General features: G+C 45.7%; 1 protein-coding gene across 1 annotated transcript in view; it reads left to right on the plus strand.

Annotated features, from left to right (window-relative positions):
* The first annotated feature begins 4,070 nt into the window (after positions 1-4,070).
* Positions 4,071-24,731, plus strand: part of Slc22a16 (solute carrier family 22 member 16) — a 34,454-nt gene continuing 13,793 nt past the window's right edge. The window contains exons 1-5 of the mRNA XM_021174548.2: positions 4,071-4,215; positions 7,424-7,903; positions 14,983-15,100; positions 19,594-20,125; positions 22,149-22,276. Of these exons, the coding sequence (XP_021030207.1) occupies positions 4,163-4,215; positions 7,424-7,903; positions 14,983-15,100; positions 19,594-20,125; positions 22,149-22,276 (1,311 nt within the window). The 5' untranslated portion in view covers positions 4,071-4,162. The remainder of the gene's footprint in view (positions 4,216-7,423; positions 7,904-14,982; positions 15,101-19,593; positions 20,126-22,148; positions 22,277-24,731) is intronic.

Consider the following 24,731-nt stretch of genomic DNA (forward strand, 5'->3'; position numbering starts at 1 on the left):
TGATGGAGGATTTGCCACCACGTGGTCCACCACAACCTCATCCCCCAGAAACACTTCTGCCTCTTCCTCCTGCTTCAGCATCTCCTGCTGTCTCACTGATGTCGAGTCTCTCGATCATCTTCTCCTGCCAATGACCAATCACTCAGCTCGTCTTTATGCTCAGATTCTGTTTCGGAGGGGTTAGATAGCTCAGAATTTGTACCATAACTGGAGGTGAAGTTAGGGCACTGACGACCTCTGCCTCTTCCACTGTAAGACCTAGAACCAATCTGCCGCAGCTGCTCATCAATCTGCAGATGTCCCTTTCTTAGTTGTCCCACTTCCCTTAAGCAAGCAGTGTGATACTGTAGAAGAACGTACACATTTCCTATACTTTCTTTAGTCTCTCGGCAACTCCTAACTCTGTCTCCCTTTCCCCTGTCTAATCACAGGTCTCCTGCTGCCCTAATGTAATTGCACAGGGAAAATCCTGCAACAAAGGACTGCCACATAAAACCAGATATGCTGAATCTAATAGAAGAGCAAGTGGGGAAGAGCCTCGAATACTTGGGCATGGGGGGAAAACTTCCTGAATAGCATCTGCTTTAAGAGCAACAATCAACAAATGTGACCTCATAAAATTGAAAAGCTTCTGTAAAGCCAAGGACACTGTCAGTAGGAAAAAAAATGGCAATCTACAGATTGGGAAAAGATCTTTCCTAACCCTACATCCTACAGAGGGCTAATATCCAAAATGTACAAAGAACTCAAGAAGGTAGACTCCAGGGCTGGTGAGATGGCTCAGCCCTGTTCTTCTGCTCTTTTGAAGGTCCTGAGTTCAAATCCCAGCAACCACATGGTGACTCACAAACACCTGTAATGAGATCTGACGCCCTCTTCTGGTGTGCCTGAAGACAGCTACAGTGTACTTGTGTATAATAATAAATAAATCGTTGGGCTGGATTGAGCAGGGACTGGGCGAACGGAATTGACAGGAGTGAGCGGGGCCAACTGGAGCGAGCAGAGGTCGGCCCTAAATTCAATTCTCAACAACCACACGAAGGCTCACAACCATCTGTACAGCTACAGTGTACTTACATACATACAATAAATAAATACATCTTAAAAAAAAAAAAAAACGAGTGTAGACTCCAGGGAATCCAATAGCTCTATTAAAAAGTGAAGTACAGAGCTAAATAGAGAATTCTCAACTGAGGAATCTCAAATGGCTGAGAAGCACTTAAACAATTGTTCAACATTCTTAGTCATGAGGGAAATGCAAATCAAAACGATCCTGAGATTCCACCTTGCACCAGTCAGAATGGCTAAGATCAAAAACTCAGGTGACAGCAGATTCTGGCAAGGATGTGGTGAAAGAAGAACACTCCTCCATTGTTAGTGGGATTGCAAGCTGGTACACCCACCCTGGAAATCAGTCTGGCAGTTCCTGAGAAAATTGGAAATAGTTCTACCTGAGGACCCAGCTATACCATTCCTGGGCATATACCCAAGAGATGTTCCAACATATATCAGGGACACATGCTCCACTATGTTCATAGCAGCCTTACTCATAATAGCCAGAAGCTGGAAAGAACCCAAATGTCCCTCAACAGAAGAATGGAGACAGAAAATGTGGTACATATACACAATGGAGTACTAAGCAAAGATTAAAAACAATGACTACATGAAATTCACAGGCAAATGGATGGAACTGAGTGAGGTAATACAGGCACAAAAGAACACACATAGTATGCACTCACTGAGAAGTGAATATTAGCCCAAAAGCTCACACTGCCCAGGACCATATGGATATGGAGTGTTGAAGGAAGAAAGCCCATGCTTTAGTCCTGCATGAAGAAGTGAACAGGATGATTGTGGGAGGTGGAGGGAGAGAGGACCTGGGAGGGAGAGAGGACAGGAAGGAAATAAGGGGGCAGGATCAGGAACCTGAGGAGATGTGAGAGAGGCACAGAGGGTCAGGAAATTGAACAAAAATATGTGTCAGGGGGCATAAGGAACTGGGGGGTAGCCACTGGAGTCATCCCAGGACCCAAGGGGATTGACTTTAGCTGAAATGTGCATAGAAGGGGGAAATAGAACCTGTTGAGACCACCTCCAGTAGATAGGCAATGACCCCTGGTCAAGGGATGGGGTCACTCATCCATCTCAAAAATTTTAACCCAGAAATGTTCCTGTCCAAAGGAAGAGCAGGGACAAAAAAAAAAAAAAAGAAAAAAAAATGGAGCAGAGACTGAAGAAGGCCCAACCAGGGACTGCCCCACCTGGAGATCTATCATGTCTTCAGACACCAAACCAGACACTATTGCCGTGGTCAAGAGGCACTTGCTGACAGGAACTTAGTGAGGTGTTTACTGGGGAGGTCTGGCCAGCAACTGACAAATGCAGGTGTGGATGCTTGGAGCCAACCATCAGACTGAGCTCAGAGAACCTGGTGGGGGAGCTGGAGGAAGGACTGGAGGGGGAATTGCAACTCCATTGGAAAAACAGTATAGACTGGCCTGACCACCCAGTTCTTCCAGAGACTACACCATCAACCAAGGAGTGTACCTGGAGGGATACTTGGCTCCAGATACAAATGTAGCAGAGGATGGCCTTGCCTGACAGCAACGGGAGGGGAGGCCCTTGGTTTTGGGGAGGTTTGATGCCCCAGCATCGGGGAATGCTGGAGTGGTGGAGCAGGAGAGTGTGGGTGAGTGGGGGAGCACTCTCATACAGGCAAGGGGGAGGAGGAGGGCAGAGGTGGGATGGGGGGTTGGTGGAGAGGTAACCAGGAAGTGGGATATCATTTGACATGTAAGTGAATGGAATAATTAAAAAAAAAGAGCGGAGATAGTGATGGAGAAGTGTGCAGAAGAGTCAGAGAGGGAGCGAGGGAAGATGGGGGGAGGGGAGTGGGAGAGGGAGAGAGGAAAGGAGAGAGGAAGGAGAGGGAGAGATGAGAGGAGAGGGGAGGAGAGAGGGGAAGAGAGGGGGAGATATTCTAAGAGGCAGAGGTCAGGGAAGACCTTGTCAAAAGCAGCATCTTCTGGGTGTGGCAAGACCATCGTACTCAGCAACTCAACTGCGGCTGTGATTCCTGTACAAGACCTGCTTAAGATCAAGCTAGTAAACGTTTCAGTATGCTGTGGGCGGAGTTCATCAGTTTAGAGCCCTGACTGAGGAGTGAGGGAGAGTTTTTGACCTCTGGGAAGGCTGATTACTACCCATGGGCAGTGCAAATTTGACTAGTGTTTTTTTTGTTTCTTTGTGTGTGTGTGTGGGGGGGCACTAATTGGATAAATTAGAGGTGGATGGGGAGGTGGACCTGGAGGAATTAGGGGGAGGAGAAGGGGGTGAATATGATCAGAATACATTTCATGCATATATAAAATTCTCAATTAATAAAAAAGGTATATTTTTAAAGAAGTGCTGTTTGAAGAAGAAGGAAAGCATGGGGGTGGGCAGAGAAATATACTGTGACAAAGTTCCTTTTCTTTTGAAATCGTGTATGTGTTATGTCTGAATTCGCGCTCCTAAGTGCGGTGCCTGTGGAGGCCAGAGTTGGAGGATGAGAGGTGGGCGCAGCAGGCAGAGGCAGGAAGCTCCTGGGTTGGACCAGGCCACCTCGGCTACATAGCTAGACACTATCACAAAACGAAACAAAACAACATAGATACATAAATAGACCTACAACCTCCCCCCCCGCACCCCCCCCCCCCGGGTCCATCTCCACTCCATGAAACAATAACAAAATCATTCCTGATTCCACCTCAGGTCGGCTGAATCTCTGGGAGTGGAATAATAAATGTGTACTTAAAACCCACCACACAGTGGATTCCTAAGCATGAAGGTTTAGGGAGCAAAGGCGTGTCCTGCTGAAGACTGGGTGCTTTTGAAGTCCCCAGACCAAGCCAGGGGCTCTGCATTTCCTAAACTTCCTACAAGTGTTGACGCCTCCCTGGGTCGTGGGTTCGTGGTGGAGAGTGTGGGAAAGCATCCAGCAGGAGTTGAGGCACGTGCGATGGAGCAGCAGGATGTGTCTCACGTGACATCCCTGAGACGCTTGGGCTGCTGGGAAGGAAGGAGGGAGGCCTCCCCAGCAGGGGCACCCCAGACCACAGGCGGGCGAGGCGGGTGGGGTGCGGTGCTCCAAGTCCAGGGCGCTCAGCACTGCTACCTGGACATGGAGTCCTGCAACGTGGAGCTGATTTTTGACCACATAGGACACTTCGGCAGGTAGGGAGACAAAACAGGACATGGAGCCAGAGTCGGGTGGCACGTGATCGGGGCGCTGAGGTGTCTGTTTCTGTCGGTTGGGATAGGTTCCACAGCTTCTCAACCCCCTATTTGACCAATGCATGCACAAATCTGGCCAACAACCCATGGCCTGGCTTGTCCTTTTGTCCACTGGCCACAGGAGGCGCTGGACTTTGTTTGGACTTGGCAGGTGCAGGCAGTATTCGCACCCCTTCGGGTCAGTTGGGACTTGGTGTCTGGACCACCAACCGGGGGGAAAAAACAGGATTGGAAGGCACGGTCCCAGGTATAGAAAAACTGCCAGCCCAACCGTGTTCTTTTCCAGTGTCCAGGACGAATACCTATATGTACGCTAGTGTGCTTTCCCTTTGGGCCTGGCAGGTTTTCCTGGCTGATGGTTAGCCTTTGCTTTCATATAGATACCCAACGTATGCATGCATCCCTTAATTTCATGCTCACTGCAAAAGGCCCGTTGGAGTCCTTGTCTGAATGCCTGGGAAATGGAGGCAGTGTGGTCATAGCAGACCCATAGCAGACTAACGTGGGGGTGAAGGATCAGCTTTCACATAGGAACTATAATGGGCCTGAATGTTTCTTTTACCACCTCCCCATCTGAAAAACTGGGCTAAATTCAATGTACCTTAGATGCTTACAAATAACTGTAGAAATACATGCTGCAGTTAGAAGTGATCCACATATGTAGTCCTAGTTCTGGGAAGGTGACAGAAAGCTCCTGGCCAGCCTAAGCTATATAGGAAGATACCACTTAAAAAAGGGGGGGCTGGGGGCTGGAGAGATGGCTCAGGGGTTAAGAGCACTGGTTGCTCTTCCAGAAGACCTAGGCTCAATTCCCAGCACCCACACAGCAGCTCACAAACGTCTGTAACTCAGATCTCAGGGGATCCAACATGCATGGGTACAGACTCACATGGATACCCGTTCACATAAAAAATAAAGGTTAAAAAATATTTAAAAAGGTTAAAAAAAAAAAAAGAAAAGAAACAATAAAAAGAAAAGGTTACCCGAGGTTTCTACAGACACTCACCTACATGGCAGATGTTACGTAATAATGTCTCATTTTCTCCTTGTGTTCAAGGAGAAAGCAATCATAGAAGTTAGTGTTTAGTTACTGTTTGAGGTTAGAAACCACTCAATAGCCAGGCATGGTGTCTGGTACTTATAATCCCAGCCCTTGGGAGATGGAGGCAGGAGACTGCTGAGTGCTTGAGGCCAGCCTGGCCTCCACAGTGAGTCCTAGGCCAATCTGGATTCCAGCAGAAGACAGTTGGGAATGGAATCTGTACCACTGGGTTACTCAGGCACCATGCAGGGTGGTGCTGCTATCCCTAGGCTTGCTCTGGTTCTCCGAGTCCCCATGAGGGGGGTGAGCTGGGTGAGTGGGGTGAGCGGGGTGCAGGGGGTGGACCTGGGGAGCAGCTTGCAGGAGGGAAGGGCCAAATGCTCCCAGCAGAAAGTGAGGTCATTCTGATAGATACCACCTCCTGTTTTCTCCCTCTGTTCTAGTCGGTCCTTCTGTTGATTTTGAGTTAACTTTATTTTGTGTGTGAATATGCATGTGTTTGCATGTGCACACACACATGGGCATGTGGAAGCCAGAAGTCAGCTGTTGGGTGTCCTCCTGGGTTGCTCTCCATTTTATTATTTTAAAATTTTAATTAAACTTATTTATATGTATATGTGCATGTGTGCGTGTGTGTGTGTGTGTGTGTGTGTGTGTGTGTGTGTATGTACAACAAGGCCAGAGTGGCTGTCATATTCCTCTGGAGCTTGAGTTAATGGCATTTGCTAGCTCTCTGATGTAGGTAGTGGGACAGAGAACTCTGGTCTTTTTGTATGTCAGTAAGTGCTCTTAACCATCTCTCCATCTCTCCAGCTCCTCCTTCATACTTTTCAAGTCAGGGTCTCTCACAGAATCTGGAGCTCACTCAGAGGCTAGGCATGGCAGTACAGCCTTAGGGATCCTCGGTTCACCCCGCCACACTGATAATACCGGTACCTGCTGGCTCACCTGGCTTACCAAATGGGAGCTGGGGACCTGAGCTCAGGTCCTTGTGCTTGTGCGGCAGGTGTGGCAGGAATGGCTTTATTTGGCTTCCATATCTTGCTTGGGTCATAGTCCACTGAGGGAAACCAAAAACTCAAGGCCGGAACCCAGAGACAGGAACTGAATTGGAGCAGAGCCCATGGAGGGGTGCCGCTCCTGGCTTGCTCTTCCATGGCTTGCTCAACCTGCTTTCTTATATGGCCCCAAGACCACCTGCCCAGGGGTGGCAATGCCTACAATGAATGGGGCTCTCCCCTATCAGTCAAGTTAAGAAAACTCACCATAGACAAGCCTACAGCAGGCCAAAATGATGACATTTTCTCAGTTGAGATTTCATTTTTCCAAGTGACTCACACTTGACTGTATACTGCAGCTCTTTGAGTAAAAACTTAATACCACTGGATTCTGCATCTCCCAGGCTGTTAGTGTGTGCTGCCTGTAACTTTAACCAATTGCCCACTGACAAACAGCTAGGCTCTTACTGTTTTGCAGTTAGAGGCCCAGAGGCCACTGTGTTACAAGACATCAAAATATTTTCTTGTCAAGGATTTGGAAGAACAGGCAAACTTGCCGCTGACTTTGGGTCACACCGAGAGCAGCTGGTTTTATTACCTTCAAGGGGAAATGGTGACACTTGGTGCTCAATTGCTTGTTGAAAAGTAGAGATAGTCTCATGTTCGGCTTGAAAAAAAAATAGTAAATATGACGTTTTCTTAGGTTAAATTGGCTTTCTGACGACTTCCTTGCTGGGCAAAGGTTGTTTGCTCAATAAACTTGAACTAGCTTGCGACCCTGTATGCTGGAATGACTTAATGGGCATGGAGCTAGAACTTAGTGAATGTACTTGAAAACACACACACACACACACACACACACACACACACGAGAGAGAGAGAGAGAGACAGAGAGACAGACAGAGAGACACACACACACACAGAGACAGACAGAGAGAGAGAGAGAGAGAGAGAGAAGCACCTGTAATTATTTCTGTATTTACCTATCTATATGCATATACGTATACTAAGGTCAATCTTTTGGAAGCCCATCATATTTACCTGTGTCCTTTCCCCATTGATAGGCCAGCAATAGTAACTAGCTCCCCCCCCTCTTTTTTTTTTATAGGTTCCAGATAGTCCTGTATCTGATATGTGCCTACCAGAGCCTCTCTTGTGGTATCCACTATCTGTCTTCTGTGTTCCTGTCAATTATCCCTGAGCATGCGTGCAAGCCCCCAGGCATGGTGCGGAAGGCTGTTTTCCACAACGTATCTGCTTGGAGGTTGGAGGACATATTGGCTCTGAGGTCACCAGAGCACAAAGATCACATCATGGTGGAGCTGCAGGATGGGGAGATCTGGGAACTCACGAGATGTAGCAGGACTTGGAGGGAGAACGTGTCACGTTTGGGCTACGAGTACAGTGGTTATAAGCATGACAGTCCTTGTTCCGATGGCTACGTCTATGATCAGAGCAAATGGAGGAGTTCTGTGGTGAGAAATTTCAACCTGGTCTGTGATCAGAAATGGTATGCAAGAATGATCCAGCCCTTGATTATATTTGGCGTGATGCTGGGATCAATTACTTTTAGCTACCTTTCTGACAGGTAAAATTGCAATATTTAGCCCTGTTGCATGGCGTAGGATTCAACTTTCTGTCTGGGTTTCCTGGAGGGCAGAACACCATGTCCAAAGGCCTAGTTATTTTCATACTTCCTGTCTAACGGGTACCCTCCTGCTGATCCATCAGTTAGGCACGCAGAGTAACACAGTGAAAAGATGACCGACTGAGCAGCCCACCTGGCCTTTGATGCCGCCTGTGCTGCCGATTAGCTGTGCTTGCTGGGAAAACAGACTCATCTGTTTTGGAATGCTAGTTGCCCCACAAAAATCATTCATCCTGAAGCCTTCTTGAAAAGAGTAATACAGAAGAAACCACTTTGAACATATAGCCACTAGATGGGTAGTGATTGTTTCTATAATTTTTTTCTTGCAATAGACTTGATTTTAAAGACAGGTGGCCTTAGGCCATATTATCTATAAAATGAAAATCTGATTAACTGACTTGTCACAGTCTCTTTGTACTGCCATAGCAAGAATGCCACATACTGGTACGTTATATACAATAGGAATTTATTTCTCACTTCCAAGACCTGAGGGGTCAGCAGGACTCATAGCTGCTGAGGTCTGCTCTCTGGTTCTAGAAGGTGTGTTATTGCTGAGGCCTCCTATGAGGAGTACAATGTCCTTACACAGACAAAGAGAAGGGGGTGGGGCTGGAGAATTCTCCTGTCAATCTTGAGCCCTATGATAAGGGTGTAATTCCATTCAGAAGGCGGGGAGTCCTCATGACATGATCATCTTGGGCATTTTGAAGATTGTATTTCAACATTCATTTTGGAGTGCAGACCACCACGCACATCACAGAACAGCCATATTTTAAAGCATTCACATTAAAGTAAACGGAGAACTCTAAAATAGAGAAACCTTTATTGTGGAGCAGACACGGACCACTCTTTTAAGTGACTGCTAAAACAGAGAGAGAAACGTGTTTAGTCTTCACAGCTGTGAGTTTTACAAGCATGTTTTGGGCACTGGCGACTCAAAGACAGTAAGCTTAGATCAGAAACCCTTGTCTCTAGGAGACAGCTGTGAAATATGTCTGCAAAGAAATGGCAGGTTTTTGTCGTGGCAGGGCCTTTATGTACTGCATCGTGAACGCTCATAGATGTTCTTTTTATCTGGCAGAGGGGTGCACAAATGATTATCTAGGCACTTTTTGTTGAGATGCGCTCAGTGCTCGATGCCAAAATGCAACATATTGAAATACCTTTTTCTCTGCACACCGAATGCTCAGAAACCTGGAACAGAGAACAAAAGATGCTAACTCAAAGCAAACTGAGTTCCTTTGCATCTGGTGGGTTTGAGGAAGGTTGGAATGTCAGGAAAGAAGACTGGGGAAAGGAAACGAGTAACCAGATATAGAAGTCAGGCCAGTGCTGGTTTCATCTGAGGAGCTGTGGGCGGTATGGTGGTGTGAGGTGAGAAAGGCCAGTTGAATTGAATGGTGTAAGCAGTTTAGGGTTGATGGAAAGCCGGGAAGGTGGACAGGGAGAGATGAAGATGCATCTTGGAGGCGTTTCAAAACTAATGCGATAGAGTGAAGAGTGTGCAGGGAGCGGGGGGGGGGGGGGGGGCTGGTGTGCTTTTGTGTGTGCCAGTGTGTGTGTGTGTGTGTGTGTGTCAGGGCAGAGGGGGCTTATGACTTCATGATAGGGGGTTTGGGAAACTTGTCAGGAATGTCAGGAATGGCAGACTGGGTCTTTTTGGGGGCCCTTTGTACTTGGAGGCTTTCCCAGTGGGTGTGGTTGGAGGAAGAGGGAGGAAGTAGAATTTGTTGGGCCATGTGGGGAAAGGGGACAAGCTGGGTGACTAAGGCTGGGAGACATGTAGACTTGTAGAAGGTGTGTGTGCGCATGTGCATGCATGTCATCTACTTGTTACATCTGTGGAGGAAGAAAATGCAGGGTGGCCGAAGACCCATTTGTCCACGACACGTTATTATTGAGGGTGGATGAGGCTGAAGCTGTAAGGAAGGAGCTAGACAGGAAAGAGAGAGAGAGAGAGAGAGAGAGAGAGAGAGAGAGAGAGAGAGAGAGAGAGCGAGCCAGGTACATTAAGGTCTTGGAGGAAGTGGGAGGATGCAGGCTGTGCAGAAAAGTGGTCAGGACAGGGAAGTGAGGGGTTTCCTCTTTGATGGCCTGTGGTCATTCAGAGGTGCTGTTCTCCTGAAGAGAGTGAAGACATTGGTGTGGCAGAAGGGCCTCACCAGCAATAGCTAAAATAGTGTCTGGTGGTGTTCATGTCTCAGATAGGATGGGGTAACATCATGGGTGTGGCCAGCAGTCCCCACTGATGTGTATGGAAGCTGAGAAGCCTAAGGAAGACTATGCAGGAGAGGTTAGGCCAACTTGATATAAGCTAGAATTATCTGAAAAGAAAGAACCTCAATTTAGAAATGCCTTCATAAGGTATTTATGGGACATTTTCTATGGGTCTATGGGACATTTTCTTAATGATGGACTGCAGAGAACCCAGCCCATGGGGTGTAGTGCTATCCTTGGTCATGTGGTCCTGGGCCCAATAAGAAAGCAGGCTGAGCAATGCATAGAGAAAGTCAGTAAGCAGCACCCCTCCATGGCCTCTACCTCAGCTCCTGCCTCCAGGTTCCTGCCCTGCTTGAGCTCCTGTCCTGGTTTCCTGTGATGATGAACTGTGATGTTCAGTACAAACCAGATTAACCCTTTCCTTCCTTGCTTTCTCATCGTGGCGTTTAATTGAATCAGTAGAAACCCTGACCAAGACAAGTTGGTAGCAGGGTTGTGGGATATGACTGTGAGCCACTTGCCCATGCTGTTTCAGGGAGGATTATGGAAGGACCTTGGAACTTTGTGCAAGAGAAGTCATTGACTGTTCAGTGCTTGGAGAGCTGTTCGGTCGGAGCTTGGAAGGTCAGAATGTTGAGGGTAATGCAGCCGATGGAAGCGGGGCTTGTGAAGTTTAAAGACTGTGTTGGAATTCACAACAGAGAAATCTCACATGGAGAAGAAGCACTTAAAGAAATGTTCAAAGTCCTTAATCATCAGGGAAATTCAAATCAAAACGATTCTGTGTTGTGGTAATTCTCCACCCAAATATGCTCCGGCAACGAAAACACAACTCCATTAATATGAATACAAGCTGTGCGCCTAGATTGGGCAGATCTACCACTACACTACCATCTTCCCCATCTATGAGACCCCTTAGAACTTGTGGTTTCTCCAGGCCATGTGCTTCTGCTCCGCTTTCCTTCCACCTCTTCCTCTGTGTCCTCTTCCTCTCCCTTCTTCTCTCTCTCCTTTCAGTTCCACCTTCCCTTTTCCTGCCCAATCCCTGGCTCTAGCCTTTATTTTACAAATTAAGGTGGGAAGCAGGTTTACAGGAAATCACCTGAGTGCTGACTCATTCCTTGTTCGAATTCCTTCCCCCAGAACTGAATTAGCATTAAATTACAAATAGCCCCAGAGCTATCCCAACATCCCTGAGATTCCACCTCATTCCAATCGGAATGGCTAAGATCAAAACCTCAGGTGATAACACTTGTTGGTGAAGATGTGGAGAAAGAGGAACACTCCTCCATTGTTGGTGGGATTGCAAGCTGGTACAAGCACTCTGGAAATCGATCCGGAAGTTCCTCAGAAAATTTGAAATAGATCTACCCGAAGATCCAGCTATACCACTCTTGGGCATATACCCAAAAGATGCCCCACCATATCACGAGGACACATGCTCCACCATGTTCATAGCTGCCTTATCTGTGATAGCCAGAAGCTAGAAACAACCCAGATGTCTCACAACAAAAGAATGGATACAGAAAATGTGGTTCATTTATACAATGGAATACTATTCAGCTATTAAGAACAAGGAGATCATGAGTTTAGTAGGGAAATGGATGGAACTAGAAAATATCATCCTGAGTGAAATAACTCACTCAAAAGGACATACATGATATGTACTCATTAATAAGTGGATATTAGCCCCCCAAAAAAATACAGAATACCCAGGATACAATCCACAGAACTCAAGAAGTTTAACAAGCAGAAGGGCCCAAGAGAGGATGCTTCAATCCCACTTGAGAGTGAGAAGAAAATAATCACAGGAGGCAGAGGAAGGGAGGGACCTGGGTTGGAGAGGGGAGTGGGAGAGGAAAGGAGAACATGATTAGGTGGGGGTGGGGGGCAGGAGAGAAGCCCTGAGGGCCAGCTGAATGAATGGAAACAGGCAACCTGTAGGGGGAGGGCCCCCCTCTAGAATGTACCAGAGACCTGGGAGGTGAGAGACTCTCAGGTCTCAAAGGGAGGGACCTTAGATGAAATGTCCTATAGTGGGGGAGAGGGAACTCACAGAGCCCACCTCCAGTAGAAAGACAGGGCATCAAGTGGAGGGGTGGAGATGCCATCCCACGGTCAAAAACTCTGACCCAGAATTGTAGACTGAGGGAAAGGAGGTCCAGTGACAGGCCCAAATTGGGATCCATCTCAGGAGGAGGCTCCAAAGCCTGACACTGTTACTAATGTTGTGGTGTGCTTATAGACAGGAGCCTAACAGGACTGTCTTCTGAGAGGCCCAACAATAGCTGACCAAGACAGATGTAGATACTCATACCCAACCATTGAACTGAAGTAGGGGACTCCTGTGATTGAATTTGGGGAAGGCCGGAAAAAGCTGAGGAGGAGGGTGGGAGGGAGGGTGGGGGTGGGGAACGCAGAGGCAAACTGTCTGTACACAACACTGAGGTCTCTCTAGTATCAGTAATTCCAGGGTTACAACGGAGCAAACCATGGGGAGCAAGGCAGTAAGCAGCACCACACCATGGCCTCTGCATCTGCTCCTGCCTCCAGGTTCCTGACTTCTTTTGGTGGTGAACAGTGCTGTGGTTCACATTGGCATACGTTAAATAAACCCTTTCCTGCCCAACTTGCTTTTTAGTCATGGTGTTCCATCACAGCGATAGCAATCCTAACGAAGACAAAGAATGTAGCCATGATAGTTTTTCATGACAAGTCCCTATGTGTTTGTATTTCCTTTTTGGCCCCAAGTAAACCTCCTGGCTAGAATCCATCCATCCATATTTATATCTATCTCCTTAAAACAATTTGTCAAAGGTCACTCACAGGGGGAAATATATTTTCTTCCTTCCTTCCTTCCTTCCTTCCTTCCTTCCTTCCTTCCTTTCTTTCTTTCTTAAGATTTATTTATTTATTTTATATATGTGAGTACACTGTAGCTGTACAGATGGTTGTGAGCCTTTATGTGGTTGTCGGGAATTGAATTTTTAGAACCTCTGCTTCCTCTGGTCAACCCTGCTCGCTTGGGTCGGTGCTCGCTCAGTCCCTGCTCACTCCAGCCCAAAGATTTAGTTATTATTTTACATAAGTACACTATAGTTGTCTTCTGACACACCAGAAGATGGTGTCAGATCTCATTATGGATGGTTGTGACCCACCATGTGGTTCCTGGGATTTGAACTCAGGACCTTTGGAAGAGCAGTCAGTGCTCTTACCCGCTGAGACATCTTGCCAGCCTGGAAATATATTTTCAAATTATATATATATCAAGGATTTTGTATCCAAAATATACATAACTCTCTTTTGGGGGTGGTAGTGGTGAGAGAGGGTCTCTCTACATAGCCCTTCTGTTCTAGAATTTATTATGTAGACTAAGTTGGCTTTGAACTCACAAAGATCTGCATGCCTCTGCCTCCCAGTTACTGGGATTAAAGGTATGTGCCACACTACACTTGGAAAATATCCATAACTCTTAAAATTAAACATTAAAAAAAAACAAGAAAATTAATTTAAAAGCACACAAGAGATCGATAGTTCTCTAAGAACAAGTATGGGTTGCCACAGACACCTGAAAAGGTTTCCAACATCACAAATCATTAGAAAAATGTAACTTAGGGCCATGGTGAGGGAGTAATTCTTACTCATCAATATGGCTACAGGTAACTCGAAGGTACCGGTGAGGATGTGGAGAAACTGTGACTCTCATTGCTAATGAGGTGGTAGAACCAGGGAAGCCATCTTGGATAACACTCTGGCAAAAAAAAAAAAAAAATCAGAATGAATAAACCTAGGAGAGTTGAAAACAAGTTCTCACAAAATCCTGTTTACAAATGCTCACAGCAGCACTAAGAGAAGCCAAGTATATGCTTACTGAAAAAAAAAAAAAACCCAGAGGAATATTACTCAGCCATGAAAAAGGAGTCCTGCTGTGACAGGTGAATCATGAGAACATGCTGCCACGTAGAAGATGGCAGACATCAGGCCTTTTGTTGTTTACTCCACTTATCTGAAATTTCCCAAACAGGCAAATGAGAGAGAAAATGGCTTGGTGATTTCCAGAAGCGAGGAGGACAGGAAGTGGGGAATAAGTGTCTCCTGAGGTCTGTTCTTCTAGGGAGTTGATATATAGGTCTCAGAATAAGACAGAAACTGTGGTTACACAATCCTGTGAATCTACTAAAAGCCACCAAAGGGTTTAGCTGGGCAGGCTTTGTTTTAAAGCATTTGAATCATATGAAAATGGTGGGAATGCTATTTGATTTTGTTTTCCCCAGAGAAGGCCTTCCCTCAATAATGATACTGCTTGTGAGTCGAAGGTAGCAAGAAGTCTGTTTGGTTTTGAAAGATTTATTTATTTTTACTTTATGTGTGTGACTGTTTTGCCTACATGTATATACCATGTACATGCCTGGTGCCCACAGAGGCCAGAAGAGGGTGTCAGATCCCCTGAAACTGGGGTTGCAGGCAGCTGTGAGCCACCATCTGCGTTCTGGGAAAGGAATCCAGTTTCTGCAAGAGCAGCTGGTGCTCTGAACCAGGGAGCCATCTCTCAGGCCCGCCTTCTCTCCCCCTCAGTCCTAAGGGGATGGTCCAGTGCTTTGTGCACATATTCGCAGTTTAGCCAGAGGCCCGCCACACTGAAGGGATGTCTCCTGAAGATGGGTGTTAACTCAGGATACACATGAATATCTGAAATCAAATACACAATGTCGATATTGTTTGTTGCTTATGAACTGGACGAGCGAGCCACTTCAACAGTGGCAGCCACCCCGGAGTTTCCCTCTGTCCTCCTTTTCCAGATTCGGAAGGCGAATGGCCCTGTGGTGCACGAGCATCGGCGTGTTCTTCTTTGGAATAGCATCCCTCTTTATATTTGATTATCTCAGCTTCATGATCACACGCTTTTTCCTTGTGATGGTGAGTTGAACGTATTGCATGCTAAATTTAACTCTTTTAGTTTAGTTTTGGTTTGGTTTTTGATTGTTTAGACTCTACCGAAAGAGACCATGGGCTGACCAACCTTTGTCCACTGCAGAAGGCTTTCTGTGCCTATTAGTACCCGTGCTTAATAAAATGAAATTAAAGTGAAAAGATTGCTGCTTACTAATCTTTTGTTTGATTCTGTCTGGTGCATGGCCTATATCCTGTAGCTAGGAAAGCATTCTTTTATTCTCGAGTGAGTGATTTTATCAGTCCAGTTGGAACCTGTATGCACACACCTGACAGGTAAAGGGTACTGTTAAACTCATTATATAATGACTTTGCAGAATGAGGAGACAGAAAGCTTGTGTGGGTTACAGAGCGCAGGAGAGAGCCCTGGACAGGAGTGGGTGTGAATACCAGCTTTGCTCACTTGGAGCACAGGTTAGCCCCTTTGAGCCACAGTTTATAGTCTACAAACTTGAGACAACCGCACCTGTCTGGACAGGTGGGATGGAGTGAGAGCTCCCATAGTGACAGAAACTCTCACAGAGCAACATCAATGAAAGCAATACCTACACACCTTCTCTTTTGTTCAGTGCAGGAGCCAAGCAGAGGGAATGGTGCCGCCTACTTTTAGGCTGGGTCTTCCCACATCAGTGAGCATAATCAAGACATAATCAACAGGCATCTGGGCAAGCCAACCTGTTCTAGAACGTCCCTTTTTGAGACTCTTCCCAAGTGACCTGAGACCCCATTAAGTTTACAATTATGCCGCAGACCCTCTGGGTCCCTGTGTCTGTGTGGAACGGGGTCTCTCTACGCGGGTGGGCAAAGTGTGGATGAGTGACAAACAGGCACACACAGGAGAGTTTGTGTGTAGAATCTGAATGTAATTTTACAATTCGAGCTTCAGACTTTTTATACAGAAGACAATAAAGAAGTTGGGTGACATACCCGCAAGGTACAAATGAGGTAACCGGATGCTTAATGATTCTTACACAGAACAGAGGAATGAAAACACAAAGATCGGAAGGAACTGGGCAGTAAAATAACTGAGACAAAGTCAGCTCTATCTAAGGTCAGCTATAGTCATAGAAGCCAGGTGTGAGAACTTTTCACTCCTAGGGCAAGGGCTTTCACACCCAAGTCATGGTTCTAACTAGGGAGTTCCGTTCTAGCTAACTATCTCATGAATAATGCAATACTCTAAAACCACAGCCCGATCTGCTTCCTAAACCATTGTAAATTCCTGTAAATAGGTGTAACTCAGCTATAATTCTAAGCATCTATTCTGGTTTCCCCTACGGTCAGAAACTTCTTTCTTCCTAGGTGATGGTAGATTCCTGTGAAGGGCAGTGAGCTAACTTTTACTCAAAGAGATAGTGTAATACCAGGGGCAGTACTGAAATCCAAGCCCAAGGTCTTGCTAAGGACAAACTAGGACTGTTGGAACACTGGTTTAGCTATGTCAGAATTCAATCTTAAAAGGCACTTATGACAGGAAAATATTGAAAGAGAGCACGTGGATCCATACACTAGACTAACTCAGGAATGGAACTCGGGAATGAAAAATTACTGTATGGGTAGGGAACGCTAGACTCCAGGAGGAGAGCTTCCTTGAAGCTCTTTTGCCTCATGAGTGACTTTTAAGCTTTTCGGCCTGTCCAGTTGACTCGACTGGAGAGCGTAGCACAATTAAAGCTGGCAGCAAGCAAGTAAGCGTGCTTGCACCCATTTTCATTGCACTCCTGCCTGTGGATGTGATGTGCCTAGCTGTCTTAAGTTCCTGTCACCGTGAACTGCCCGGTTAAAATGAACTGCAACCTTGAATCGAAAGCCAAAACACACCACTTCTACTCTAAAAACAAAAACAAAAAGAAAAACAAAAAACCCTAAACCCAAACTAAAACAGAAACCTAACAGTTTTTATTAGGGTTTCTATTGCTGCAATGAAACACCATGACCAAGAAGCAAGTTGGGGAGGGAAGGGTTTATTGAGCTTACACTTCCATGTTGCTGTTCATCACCAAAGGGAGTCAGGACTGGAACTCAAGCAGGTCAGGAAGCAGGAGCTGATGCAGAGGCCATGGAGGGATGTTACCCACCAGCTTCCTTCCCATGGCTTGCTGAGCTAGCTTGCTCTCTCTCTCTCTCTCTCTCTCTCTCTCTCTGTCTCTCTCTCTCTCTGTCTCTCTGTCTCTGTCTCTCTCTCTCTCTCTCTCTCTTCTTTTTTAAAGATTCATTTATTTATTTTATGTATACTGTCGCTGTCTTCAGACACACCAGAAGAGGGCATCAGATCCCATCACAGATGGTTGTGAGCCACCATGTGGTTGCTGGGAATTGAACTCAGGATCCCTGGAACAGCCATCAGTGCTCTTAACCCCTGAGCCATCTCTAGCCCCCCGAACCTGCTTTCTTATGGAAGAACCCAGGATCACCAGGGATGGCTCCACCCACCCACCCACCCACCGTGGGCTGGGCCCTCCCACACTGATCACTAATTGAGAAAATGCCTTACAGCTGGATCTCACGGAAGCCTTTTGTCAGCTGAGGCTCCCTCCTCTCTGATGACTCTGGCTTGTGTCAGACTGACACAAACCAGTCTGTACGTTCACAAACCCATTAGCTTTACTATTTTTGCTGTAAGAAAACCAAAAAATCTCTGCAATCACTCCTCAAGGGATAATTTGCTATGGTTTTATTGAGCTTTTGATAAGGAGTCTTTCTCTGCAGCCCTAGCTGGCCTTGAATCCACAGAGATCTGCCTCTCTCTACCTCCCCAGTGCTAGGATGAAAGGCAAGCAGCACCAAGACCACCTGCCTTGAACTTATCATTTGATCTGATCTTTGTTTATCCCAACAGGACATATTGCTTTTTATAATCTGAGTTTTGCTAAATGAAAGTGAGGCATATTTTAGCCAGGGGTGATAGTGACGGCTACACTCTCAGCACTGGGCAGGATGGTCGAAAGTTGGAGACAAGCCTGGGCTATGTAGTAATAAATAAACAAATAAAACAACAATAGCAAAACAGCATTATTTTCAAAATAAGAAAAATTACCCAGTTTCTATTGCGGTAAGTTAGTTATATGTCACAAAGCTTGTCATTTGCAAGACCAGCTCTTAGTGATCATTGCTCTTTCTCCTCTCTGTAGCCCCTCATAAGCAGGGCACTTTGTCTGCATGATGCTCACTACCAACTGCAGTATAACTCAGTTCATTTGTAACTCTCTTATTTCACTTTGTGAAATGTTCATCCTTTTTTGTTTGTTTGCTTGCTTGCTTTTTTGTTTTTCGAGTCAGGGTTTCTCTGTGTAGCCCCGGCTGTCCTGGACCTCCCTCTGTAGGCCAGAAGTGGAACTGCTCCATCTTGAGATATTTTACATCTCTTTAAGGAATTGTCATACTGCTTTCCACAGAGGCTGAGCCATTTTACATTCGCACTAATGGCACACAAGAACTCCAATTTCTCTACACATCCTAGCATTTTGTTTGCTGTTTTTTTCTTTTAGCCGATGTCTTTGAAAAATATTTTTATCTTTATTTTATGTCTATGGTGTCTTGCCTATGCAAGTCTGTGTGCCACATGTGTGCAATACCCACAGTGGCCAGAAGAGGGCATTAGATCCCCATCCAACAGGAGTTAGCAGATGAGACTCTGGGATGTAGATAACTGCTTTGTAGACACTGGGCCTCAAAGCCCGGTCCTCTGTAAGACATTCCAGGCTCTCAACTGCTGAGCTGTCCCTCCAGCGCCTAGGCCCTACCTTAATGGATGTGAGATGGCATGTCACAATAGATCTGATTGATATCTACTTAATAGTGATGTCAATAACTTTTGTGAAGTGCCTACTTAAATTATTTGTCCATTTCTGAACTGAATTGGGGTTTTCTTTCTGCTTTGTTTTGTTTTGCTTTAGGAGTTCTCTGTATAATCCTTTGCCAAAAACAAAAACAAAAACAAACAACAACAACAACAACAAAAACAAAAAACAAAAAACAAAACCATGATTCACAGACATTTACTCTAATTCTAAAGGTGGTCTCTATATTCTATTGCTAGAATTTTTTGAATCACAGAATGGTTGATCAAATCCAATCTGTTTATTTTTGTTGTTGCTGCCTGTTACAATAAGGTTTTAACTGAGTCTACCTTTTTCCCCCATTAATCTCCATAAAGTCTGATTCTAATTGATAAGTCAGATGTTACAATGACATTTAGATACAAAGACATGTGCTTTCAGAAGAAACTGAGAATATCCCTTATAATGGAACTTTATTAGAAATTAAGCCAAGTAGCATCTAATATTTTTATCATAAATAGTCTCTGTAGTTTGCAACTCAGGTAGGGAGGGTAGAGAAAGATAAAAAGGACCTGCTTAAAGAAGAAACATTATGTCTTGCTGAAATGGATCTGCAGGACTCAGACCCCCTCATTCGTAACTGTACCATCATTACCGAGTCGCCTTGCCTTTGTCTTTCAGGCCTCAAGTGGCTATTTTGTGGTGGTCTTTGTCTATGTAATGGAGATCATTGGCAAAAAGTCTCGCACATGGGCATCCATACATCTCAACACCTTCTTTGCTATTGGAGCAATGTTGGTGGCTTTGGCAAGCTATTTGTTGAAAACGTGGTGGCTCTATCAGATCATCCTGTGCATCGTGACTACCCCCTTCATCCTGTGCTGCTGGATGCTTCCAGAGACTCCCTTTTGGCTCCTCTCTGAAGGAAGATACAAGGAAGCACAAGGCACCGTGGACACCATGGCTGTGTGGAATAAGTCCAGCTCCTGTGACCTGGTAGAGCTCTTATCCCTAGATGTGACGAGGTCCCACAATAAAAGCCCCCACAGCATTAGGAAGCACAGACTAGCAGATCTGTTTCAAAACCTGGACGTCGCAAAGATGACCCTCATCGTTTGGCTGGATTGGTTCACGGCAAATTTGGGATACTACATGTTTGGCAAGGAGGCTATTCGGAGAAAAGAACATGATCCCCTTTACCTCCTCCTCGTGGGTAAGCGTAAGTGCGTGTTTACCTATGGCCCTTGAGGTCAAGTGTCTGCCATGTTCTCATTATCTTTAAGCTGGGAACAACATTGGTGACTGAGATCTTAGTGTTGTTCTACTATAGGACGTGTGTCACATTTGTCTGAAAAAAGGACAAGAGTTACAAGGTCCTCCTCCTCCTCCTCCTCCTCCTCCTCCTTTTTCCCCCGTTTCCCTTGCTTCCTTCCTTTCTCAATTCCTAACCCATAGTTACTCCCAGTGGGTAACTTGTAGAATGTGTGGTTCGTTCATATTCCACTTTGTTTCTATGCCTCTCTATCAATGCATGCATATAAAGTTCCATGGCATGGCATGAATGAGATCCTTTCATGACACACTGTTCTGAGGAAGGTGATTTTCTTTTTGATATAATATGCCTAAAGTATAAAAATGTGTAAAAAATCAAATATGCCAGTTGTCCTTAATGTGTAGAACTAACTTCATTACATGCAACTATTATTGTTTTTAAATTATTTGTTTATTTTACGTATGTGAGTACACTGTGGCTGTCTTCCGACACCAGAAGAGGGCATCAGATTCCATTACAGATGGTTGGGAGCCACCATGTGGTTGCTGGGAATTGAACTCAGGACCTCTGGAAGAGCAGCCAGTGCTCTTAACCACTGAGTCATCTCTCCAGCCCCTCATGTAATGGTTACTAACATTGTCATGTTTGTTTAATTTTAGTAAAGGTTAGAACGATTTTATATGAAGCAGACTGTAACTCTCAGGATTAGCGCATGTGAGCTGAGTGTGCAGGCTGAGGAGGTGCAGGGAGATGGTAGGCATTTGGATTCCTCTGTCTGGTCTGAGTCAGTTGTCTCTGTGCGGGCGGCTGAGTTCTACCCACAGCGGGATCTTGCTTTTGCAGCTTTTTATGTTGACATCATGCTTTCTCATCAAGGTACACATCTGTTATTTGTTTATTCCCACTCTCTAATAATTATGAGAGCAATCATTTTAAGGAGTGCATTTCTGGGTGATGTTGCAAGTCTAGAAGAAATGCCCACCCCTCTTCTGTACAACAGCTTGAGAAATTATGTAGTCTTTTCTAGAACAGCACAACAGCAAACGGCAGCGGAAGCAAGTGGGGTACAGTGTACCCAGAGGAGGTTAGGGAGCTCTGGGATCCAGCCGTGTCCAAGAGTTCCATGTTTCTGATATAAGAGTCATCTCAGTACTCAGGAAGGGGAGGCAGGGGGATCAACAATTTGAGTTCATTCTCGTCCTGGGCTAAAGCGTGAGTTTGAGGCTAGCCTGGGGATGCATCAGAGCCCATTTTTTTTTTTAAATCTATTAGCTGGCTGTTACTAGTTAATGTACTTAAATTTGAAGTTCTTACTTTAGTTAGAAACTTACTACTTTAATTTTATCAAAAAATTAAACCACACTTTTTTTTTAAGTTTAGAAGTTTATTATGCTACAAAATAGAAGTTTTGAAGTGGGAGACAGTGGTGTTTATATATAATATAGAGGAAGTGTCTTGACCTTTCTCCTGATTGGCTGTAATGCCAATCTTCTTTTAGGATGAGGGAGCTGTTGAAGTGGGTTTGTCTATGGTGGACTGCATTGACTCGTACTAGTAACTATGTGAAACTGGCGTCATGTTACTTTTATGATTAGAGATAGGTGGCAGAAATCAGGGTGGTTAAATGTAGTTGGCTTGGTGGTGGTGGTTGAGGTCTTACATAAACTATGGCCAAGCACAAGAAATCCTGTTTTCTGCACTTCATTCACTCAAGACACCAGACCTCTATGCAGCATGTGGGGTCCTAGTGAGCTGACCCCAGGATGGTGTAAAGGGTGTGGGTGGATTTTGTCAGACTGGTGGCCTCACAGGAAACACTGTGTCACACCAGTGAGTCCCCCACAGGTGCGGGGAAGCTCGGAGTGCGCTGGGCTTCGGGCTCCTCCTGGGTGGTGGGCTGATGCGTGGGGCGACGGTGGGTCTGGGCAGCAGTCTCACAAAGGGCTCTCTGGGTCAATGGCAGGTGCTATGGAAATCCCTGCCTACATCTGTCTGTGCATCTGGTTGAAGAGGGTGGGAAGAAGGAAGACCATGCTCCTCTTCCTCTTGGTGTCCTCGCTCACCTGTATGCTGCATGTGGCCATGCCCTCGGTGAGTCAGTTTGTTTTCCTTATGGAACAGCTGTGGCAGGTTCGTGGAAAGACTTCAGTGCCTTTTAGTATAAAGACCAATTCAGACATGTGTCTTCCTTCCTCCCTCCTCCTCTTCTTCCCCTTCCTCCTCTTCCTCCTCCTCCTCCTCCTCCTTCTTTTTGAGACAGGGTTTCTCTGTGTGGCTCTGGCATCCTAGAACCCATTCGGTAGACCAAGCTGGTCCTGAACTCACAGAGATCTGTCTGCCTTTGCCTTCCAAGTGCTGGAATTAAAGGCATGCACCAGCATCACCTGGCAAAGGTGTTCTTAAAAAACACATTCTTTTTCTTTTATACAAATATTGGGTTCATTGTGAGAAAAAGATATAAATGGGATATATATGAATATACATGGATATATAATATTAACGGGATATATAAACATTATATATATATACATATATGTATATATATATATATATATATATATATATATATATCCTATAACCCCACATGTCAAAGATGGTACATGCTGTATTTTAGAAATGCAATGATTTCCTGAGAGGGAAGTAGATCACATCTGCCCGTGGCCCTGGAACTCTGTTTCTTTGAAACAGGGTTTTATGTAGCTCCAGTTGTTTTCAAACTCATGGTACAGTTCAAGGACTACCTTGAACTTCTTATCCTCCTGCCCCTACTACCCCCTAACCGTCGAGATGACAGGCTTACAACTTCATGCTCAGTGTAGCTGCTGCTCGAGACTGGACCTCAGGGCTTCCTGCGTGCCAAGGAAACACTCTCGCCACTGAGCCATGCCATCTCCAGCCACTCCATGGCAGTTACTCACTCAGCACGGATTGATCCCTCAAGGACTGTGTAGCATGTATCAGAGACAAGTGGATCAAGTTTCTGGAATGAAATTAATGATGATGATGATAGTAATAATAATAATACTAATAAAGAGGTTGAGGGAGGAGAGTGGCTGCATGTCCGAGTGAAGTGAGAATTAGAGAAAGGGAGGAAGGGTCTGGGGATGCACCTCTCAGAGGTGACGCACAATGAGCATGAGGCAAACCATGGAGGACGCCACACAGCTGACATGTGACTCTGTCACTCTGAGGTTTATGAGAATAGATCCTCAGTGCCATAATCAGGCCTCCAGGTGGGAGCTGGTGCATTGGACAGGGACAGTGTAACACGTGCAGTTCTAAATATAAAGGGGCCTTAAAGGGAAGGACTGGCTTCCTGTAGAGGACCACCATTAATTGCAAGGATGAGTGGGGCAGGGAGGAAAAGAGAGAGAGAGAGAGAGAGAGAGAGAGAGAGAGAGAGAGAGAGAGAGAGAGAGAGATTTGTTATGAGAGGGATGGCCTGGAAGGGGTGACCCAGAGGAGCCTCTTCAGAGAGGCACTTCCGGGCACTTCATGAAACCACATCAACACCCTTCTAGAAACCTCTGGACGAATCTCCTGAACAAAGAAAAATCTGACTTTTAGAACCTCTACGCAGGGGTAGCAGAGAGGGGTAACAGGTAATGTCACACCACGTGGTTTAGCTTAGCGTAGTATGTGTGACAGAGAGCACCAGGGAGCCAAGTATCATGAACTGAGCTGTAAGCCGCAGCACAGACTAGTTTTTAACTGTCCAGATAGAGAGCTACAGAGGTTGGGGGTGTGTGGCTCAGTCTGGGCTGCAGGATCTGGCCTAAAGGTACAGGCTAACCCCTGAGTAAAGGAGCCGTGAGGACATCTGAATAATTAAAAATCTGACCAGTCAAATATTCAAACAATGTCTGCCTTTCCCACAGTCGGCCAGTATAATATATAGTGTACATTGAATATAGCATACATTAATTTTCTGAGAAACTTGAATTTAGAAATTTATATTTTATTATTTTAAAAATGACATGTATGTGTATGTATGTGCCTATGTGCGGGCATGTACACAGTGCCTGTGTGAGCTAGAGACATTGGATCCCCCTGAAACCAAAACTGTAGCAGTTGTGAGCCATCTAATAGTGCTGGGTCTTGAATTTGAGTTGTATGAAGGATCCCCCTAAGCACACTAGGGTAGTCAACCGTCACATATACGCAGAGGACAGAGGTCAGACCCTACAGGCTCCCTGATCGCTGTGAGCCCACGTGAGTCCTGGTGAGTTGATTCTGTGGGCCGTGTTCTCAGTGGTGTCCCTGACCCCTCCGGTTCTTCTGACCCTTCCTCCATCCCCTTTGCAGGACTTCCCAAGCTCAGCCTAATGATAGTGTGAGGCTCTGCATCTGCTCCCATCACTTGCTGGTGGAAGTCTCTCTGGTGTCTTTGGTGACGATTCTGTTGGGCTCTGGTCCCAGAGCACTCTGCAGGCAGAACAAACTGTAGGTCCAAGCTTTTTGTGGCTGGGTTGGTATCTCAATTCCTCCACTTGAGGCCTTGCCAGGCTACAGGAGATCATTGAGAACCTTGTTTTTAAAAATGTGG

The sequence above is a fragment of the Mus caroli genome, unplaced genomic scaffold (assembly GCF_978045245.1).
Source record: "Mus caroli unplaced genomic scaffold, Mus_caroli_1 scaffold_9, whole genome shotgun sequence".
In the NCBI taxonomy this organism is placed as follows: Eukaryota; Metazoa; Chordata; class Mammalia; order Rodentia; family Muridae; genus Mus; species Mus caroli.